This window comes from Ylistrum balloti, unplaced genomic scaffold (assembly GCF_031769215.1).
Source record: "Ylistrum balloti isolate Yb309-2 unplaced genomic scaffold, AGI_CSIRO_Ybal_v1 Utg369568, whole genome shotgun sequence".
NCBI classification, from domain to species: domain Eukaryota; kingdom Metazoa; phylum Mollusca; class Bivalvia; order Pectinida; family Pectinidae; genus Ylistrum; species Ylistrum balloti.
The window spans coordinates 593,433-601,435 of NW_026781865.1; the positions used below are offsets into that span (position 1 = coordinate 593,433).

General features: G+C 35.3%; 1 protein-coding gene across 1 annotated transcript in view; it reads right to left on the reverse strand.

Moving 5' to 3' along the window:
* Positions 1-6,250, reverse strand: part of LOC132559711 (homeobox protein onecut-like) — a 28,916-nt gene extending 22,666 nt beyond the window's left edge. The window contains exon 1 of the mRNA XM_060224366.1: positions 4,977-6,250. Coding sequence (XP_060080349.1) covers positions 4,977-6,105 — 1,129 coding nt within the window. The 5' untranslated portion in view covers positions 6,106-6,250. The remainder of the gene's footprint in view (positions 1-4,976) is intronic.
* Positions 6,251-8,003: the final 1,753 nt, after the last annotated feature.

Consider the following 8,003-nt stretch of genomic DNA (forward strand, 5'->3'; position numbering starts at 1 on the left):
CAAGCTTTGCATAGTAAAATCTACCTGGATGTAACCATATGGTTTCACGAGGAAGTCAGAGGATTAAGGATTTCTAGGTTGGTGTAGTGACAATGTTTCATTTACGGTGGTTTGTTATATTAAAATCTGCTGTATATTTGAGGACCAGCTGGGGCAGCTTATGCTAGTGTTGACACTGTTGTTATTGTTGCAACAAGCCTTGGCAGAACTAGAAAATTTATACGTGTGATAACACAATATGAAAATTTTCCATGGCTCCATTAGATTAGACGAGTCATACTTTGAAGTGGGTATGGCCTTTATTTGGATATGATGGGGGAGAACTAGACAATGATTTTTCTTTTCTATTGTAGCTTACCAGTTTCCTCCATAAATGTTATACATACACTCTTAATAGTGTTAACTGACTACAAGCTAAAGTAGCAGAAATGTCAGAGAAAATTTACTGCTTTGAATTATTGATGTGCCATCCCAATCTACATTGATGATAAAACCCAAATATACTTATCAATCTGGTATCTGTCTGAAGTGATTTTCCTCACTTATTCTGATTGCTTATCACACGTTATGCTGATGGACCTGATTAAACTGTCAACATGTGATTACTGACACAACTAATGGCAGGCTGTCAAATAAAACCGCTTCATCTAATTTGCCCACAATCTATCAAACTTACTTCTCATTAAAATTCATTTATCTGGAGCTACAAAGTCTATTTTGAAAATTAATAGAATATGAAAGTATAAATATTCTATATTTTGCTGCAAAGTCTATTTTGAAAATTAATAAAATATGAAGGTATAAATATTCTATATTTTGCTGAAATTAAGATGTTCCTGTTCAATTACTCTTTGCACTCAAATTTTTTTTTCAATCACATTACATTGAAAGTTGCTGCAACAAAATTTACACCTTAGACTTTTCATGTTATGTAGATACCCATGACTGTTTTATCCCTTATACACCTTCTTTATCATTTGCGAATAAATCCTACTTATAATTATACATCAATGTATATATCTATATATACCCTTTGGTCCATGGCAAAGAAATTCTGAGGCTTACTGGCCAATCCATAAATTGCCAAGTTTCCACATCATTTCTGGCAAAAACCTTCATCACTGAAGTGTACTCTTTTTGAGTTCCAGTACAGCTAATATCTGATATCAACATTTAACAGATAGGAAGTACAAGTTTTTACAACTATTCAAATGTTTAATAATTATAAAAATGCCTGTTTCCTCGATACATGAAAAAAAAATATTTGTAATAGGAACAAGATTTTACTTGATTATCTAATGTTTTCTTCCTTTCTATATGTCGCAAGATAACACTACAATTAACCGTTTGGAATTCTAAAAATTTCAAGCAGAAAAATGTAAACAAATTTTAGTATAGATCGCTATTTCACAAATGTATACTTCAAAACAATTGATTTCAATCTCTTCTCTCTAATAGACTACTCAAGTTTCTGAAATAATGAATTATTCAAACGTTTTACTAAAGATTAAAGTCAAAATCTAGGAAAAAATTTTGGAGTCTCCATCCAAAACTGAAATGGTTAATTGGCAAATATGACAAGATATTCCTATCATCATGTGCTGTAAACAACAATGGCGGCCTATAGGACAAGGGGAGTGGAATGAATTATGCATGATGCCTGAGTATGATATTAATGTAATTGGCAAAGGATCCGCTCCATTTGGCTGAGATTCTGGGCATGTGGCATGTGTACCTGAATGACTATTATCCCACAGCTTCAGTTCCCACAGGCCATGAATCTGACACAGGGAAACAATGACTCTGGTATATATATATTTCATACTGTGTATGACTAGGTCACACAATACTACACACACTTTCATTTCATATGTAAACACATTCACTTTACGCTATCACACAGATCTATTTTCCAAGATAGCTGATGCATTTTCATCCTATGATAAACAAATATCTGCTGTATACCTTAACAACTATCCTATGGCATATATATACCAATTTTATAAATTTTCATTTGAATTGTTTACCTCAACTGTTATGTCTTTACATGTACTCAGAATCTGATGCTGGCATATTTAACACTGCCAATTTCCAGTTTTTCAACTATTTCAATAAGCCAGTTCCCATTAACAAATAATAATAATAAAAATGCACGCTAAAGGCCTTTTCAACTTTGATTGACTGTTTGTCCTAATCCCTGCAATTAAAGAATTTTGTTTCATAAAAATACAACCAACAACTGTTTCTACGTAATAATCCAAATACTTGGCCTATTTGTTGTATTTGTAATATTGGCTAGCAGCTGAGCAATGGTGTACAGGGCATGTCAAAATTTGACATTGACAAGTAAAAAACTAACAGAAACTGTTTCAGTAAAGATGGAGGCTGAGTGCCACATAACCCTGTGTCTGTGGCTGGTTGAGTGGGGCAGGAGGCAGCTGCGGTAACTGCATCAGCCTGGCATAGTTGTGTGGCGTGTGTACACATGTAATATTTCCTAGAAATTTTATCAGGAAATGGTTGTCTACACTGGTAAAGCAAAACCTGTTTGCCATTAGCTTCCAAGATTTGCCTCCATGGGGATGATTGAGAATGTTAAAGGAAACAGACAGAGGAAGCCACAAAATTTCATCAGAATTAATTTTTAAGGCTGTCAGAAAAATGAAGAATGCTAAATTCTTTCAGAAATTGGTCTGCAAAGAATGCTCAATTGAATTGGAACATGTCAGAAAAATAAATATTCAATATTTAGAGAAAGAAAGTTTGGTGTAAGCAAGAATGCCAAAAGATATTTAGCAGGAGTTCTAAAACCCATCAAATAAGAAAATAAGGTTCCCTCTTTTCCTCAGAAACCAAGAATTTAAACTAATATTAAACAAATAACTAGTAACTAAAAGAGACATGCGATATTATCAGCCAGGGTAAGGATGTCGAGAAAATTGATATCAAAATAGCTGATTAACCACGAAAGCAGGAAAATGCATCATGCCATCAAGTTGTATGGAAAAGCAAAATGATTGAGAATCCAGGACTGAAATTCCCCTGTGATGGTGGAAAACAGTTTGATAAGAGGTGAATTGACAAGATTGTGTTCCATAGCTCTGTTGACCCAAGGCTTCAGAAACTGGCTGTGATGAGAATCCACTGATGCAGCACCATAGTCAAGAAAGGAATGACCTCTTGGGCATTTGGTCAGAAGCAGTCATTCCAATTACTGCCTAACAAACTTATTACACAGCCTGCTGTATTATAATATGTCACTTTCAATTCTTCCACTGCTCCTGTTACTCTGCCTAAATGACTCTCATGGATATTCATGAAATCATCTGACCTGTGAGTATGTGTGACAAAGATTTAATGTTAACCAAAACATCTGACATGTATGATTTAAATAATCATTTCTATTTTTCCTACAACTACTTAACAAAATGTATGAAGAAATTACTAGTATCTTTAAAAAGGGACGAAAAATCGGCTAAAACAACTAATGGTTTGATATGATTTATCTGCTAAGTGGCTAAGTGATATGTTTAGATAGAGGTGTTGATATCATGGATGAGCAAGCAGGTCCACTATCACTCCTGATATACTCACTCAACTTTATCGAGAACAATAAGGGCAGATGGTAGGTAATTCAATGGAGATAATATGCAAGGCGAGCTAGTTGCTTGTGAATGTCAGGTGTGTTATTTTACCACCACAAGGCTGTCATCCTACCCCAGTCTTGCTTCTAGCAGTCTATACCTACATCTGCCATCATACCCGAGTAATTATACATCTGGTAATGACATGTAATCATCCACTCATGACTTTTCATTGTAATGTCACAACCAGTCTGATTAAGCCTACCAAATACATATTCTAGAAATGTATGTTGTATCGCTTGACTACAGGATATTTGTCAAGACATTTCTTAACAATTAAACTTTCAATAATACAAAGCTGTATTTCTACCAATTTCATATATATGAAAATTTCATATTACTGCAGCAAAAACTGGATGTTTGTGATCTCCTGCAGGTGAATTTGCAACCACCTGCTCAAGCCATGTGTAAGTTTGAACATCCGACATGAATTTGAGCTATAAAAAGAAAATCACCAACAGCTTTGCTCACTTTTCATAAAAGCAATTAGACTAAAATGATTGAACTTTTGATGGTGTCTCATGATAATTGAAAAATCTTTTAGTGTTCTTTTTTTTTTTTAATTGTAAAAGGACACAAATTTTTCATTGTTCACATATCAAGAAGTTTTACAAGTCTTCTACAACTGTTTGCCTAGACATTAAACAATGACATGCTATTTGCAGAATTTAAATCTGGAACAAGTAAAACCAGCCAAATGATTTGTGGTGTATTGTTGCAAATTCATCTGTATTATCATTGAAATATTTTGAAATAAACATTTCAATAGCATCTGTAAATCAACAAAATAGTATTCAATTAGCAACACCAATATATTTGTCAAAAAAATGCTTGGGGTGAAAAAAATGAAGCAGGAAATTAAACCTGGATCTATACAGCTGAAACATAAAGGAACAAATTAGCAAAAGAAAAAAGAAACAATATTGCAGTAATAATAAATAATTCTGTATGACATTTCGTACATGGTAACTATGTATTGTAATGATATAACAGCAGTTTGTCGATTAATTCTACATGTCTGTGTGCTTGACAAATCTGATCAATTTCTTTGGCCATAACTGCGAATCAGCATTGACAATTGACAATATCATTTGAAATGCTTTTATCAATGAAAGTGACGTTCAATTGTTCAATAAACGGTTTGTCAATATACTACGACAGATACTACACAATCCTGACTGCACGTGGTTTGTGCTGCCAGACCAGTCTCAGAGTATGGATTTCTACAAAAGGTGGAGAAAATGAAGGATGCTGTATTCGCAAGATTCTACGGTAAATCTACAACTAAAGTGCTTCTTCTTCTAATCTACCTTCAAGTCTTAAAAATTTTACCTGCGAGACGCAATGCAGACATTCGCTGAAATTCTGGTTCTTGAAGCCATTTCCACATTCTGCGGAACGTTTCCCTCCCAGACTTCAATTTGCTCCATGGTTTTGGATTTCGCAAAAGATCGCTTAATGTTCCCTGACTTCTACATAAAACTCTCTGTGCGAAAACTGCCTGTGGTATACTATAACGTTTAAGTTCGCTGCTGATTCTCTGTGCCAGTTCCTTAGTGTTTATTTCCTCGATTTCTTTATTGCTCTGAGAATCCATTGGACCAACTGACTGACCCCTCTGGGGACTGGAACTTTGACTATTTGGTGACGCATCAGGTGTAACTGTATGATTTCCATGCAATCCATTGAGTGTCGACATCATGACAGGATTAGGAGAACTGAGTCGTGTTGGTGGCGGAGCCAGATTTCGATATGTTTCATATGTATTTGGTGATAATCCTGTAGGGGACTTATGATCGGACTTGGGTGAAGGCAGTCCATTTTGACTTACACCAAGACTTACATTCACATTATAACCGTAAGGTCCAACACCTTGTGAATATCCGTTTGTTGTCATCATTGTCATGGGGCTTGTGGCCAAACTTGGGCCCATATTGGAGATGTTCATCCCCATCCCCATCATTTTGTCATATCTGTAAGCAGTGTTCATATCCATGCCAAGTCCATTGTTCATAAGTGTAAAACCATTTCCACTGACATTAGAAGCCTGAATCTGGTTGAACTTTTCTGACACTGTAGAAATGGGGGGTAGTGGTTGTAACGGAGTGAGGGTAGCGTAGCTGTTAGGGCTGTAGTTGGGGCTCATCCTCCCGTTCAGAGTCTGGTATGTAACGTCCCCCATTTGGGAACGGAACTCCGTACTGTCGATCATACTGGCCACCGTAACCGGAATGGCCTCGGTTCTTGAGATGTCGATAGATGGTGACAACTCGGCCTCGGGGCTGGACACTGCACTGACACTGGGTACTGCTGGGAAGTCAGTGTCAGACTGTGTGGTATCGCGTGAGGACTGTTGACTTGCTGTGTCTACTCCACTGCCTCCTCCGACACTCAATGGTGTGGTGACGGACGAATCGTTAAGTTGTTGATCCGGCAGCTCGCCCATGTTTTCCATCGTCATTCCAACAATCAACAAACGATCGAACAACAAAGAATGATAAACTGTCAGTTATAGTAACCTTTGGTAGCGGTTTGCTGGTTGGTTAGTCGATATTCGGGGGCTATTACGTACGCCTGGGAACAAGCAAGCTGTGCCTTAGTTCAACCTCCATGTTTGGACAGCTGTGACCTGCGCATTACAATATTGCGCATGGTTCATTATTATGGGCATGCGCTCTTCGATTCCGCGAAGAAGTTGTGTACAACAATCTAAGCAGAGCTGATTTGACTGTTGCGGAATAAAGGTCGCCCAATGCTCTTGGGACAATCGTTGTGATTTTTAATCTCTCATCTTATTAAATCACTCTATATTTGAATCAACAATGGAATTGATTAACTAAAATGATAGCTGATTGTATTTTCTTTCTCATTTTGGAATTTATTTTGGATAATGTATTTAGAAGTGACTTTATGAAAAAAAAATAATAAATTAACGGAAAGTGGTAAGTCTCATAATTCTTATAGGGATACTCAAACTCATCCCAATAACGTAAATATATATTTTTCTTTAAAATTTACAAAAAATAGTAAATGTTCGTTAACTTTTAAGCTATTTTTAAAAATTGCTAATGGACAGAGGGGTGAATCAAGTTAGATCTGACAGAAAGTTATGCTGTAACGACACCGATGTTGAGTTAATTGTTTTCCTTTGTAAGGTAAAATGTTTTAAAATATATCATAAATCATGTGAAAGCTAGCTATTCCAAGTTGGTTTTGTTAAATTCTTGTTAACGAATATCAGCTGTCACTTTTCAACATATAACTTCTACATGGTTCATTAACCCGTTTAACGCAATAGAAAGTTATTTCGATTTTCAATAACAAATACAATCAGTAGTAATTATTAACCTAGGAAGACTTTACCGATTTTCTTCTTGGAATTGAATTAAAATTGATTTTATCACTGCTCATACAATATAGACGTAATGTCAATGTGTACATTTATTCATTTTTTGTATTTTTTTTAAAAAATTAATTTTCAGTTATATTTGTATAACATAATATCATCATATTTCCATAAACATAGCGCTGGACTCACGCATTTATTTAAGATATAAAGACTTATAAATACGAATCCGTGGTTAAAGTTATGAAGATACATATATACACATTTTGTACGTGTCTTTATTTTTAGATAGAAAAGTAAGTTAGGCTGAAAGTAGTTGACGAATTATAGATTATAATCATCAAAATACAATTAATTATATATTTTTACTTGTGACCGAGAGCATGTAATGAAAAAGAACCGCGTGCGATATATGGTGACATACGGCGTCACGACGATTGTTTTTCTCACGTCCGTATGGAAAAAAATCGGACCCTGTCAGGTGTTAATGATTCCGTTCATCATTAATTCTTCACGCGGTGTTACTTGTAGTGATAAGATGATATAGAACAGATGTTTGTTATATACTTGTGAATACTAACACACTACAAGAAATCTGTTGACAATTTGTTAACAGAACGTCGTAGTTTTATACAATTTTGATTGACAGGTAATTTTTATATAGTATCATAAGAGCTCATCGGTGATCAAAGAATCGAAAAGTCTCTGCTATTATTCCTTAACACAGCAAAATCAGCAGTGGCATCTGTGTCGTGAAAGATCATCTTCAGAGTTGATTCACCTCGTACACGTACATGCCATTGTAAAAGGAACATTCTCTCCCCCTCCCCCTCTCTCTCTCTCGTATATCTTTAGTGAAGTTACTGCTGACTTTATGTCCTATCAACAGACAGAATTCGACCTTTTTGATAAAGTTTGTACAAAGTACTTTAATATGTCATTACACGACATTTTTTTTTTATGTAATTGATAATTATTATTACGATAGAAGTTGCTAATAATAAGTTGGCAAA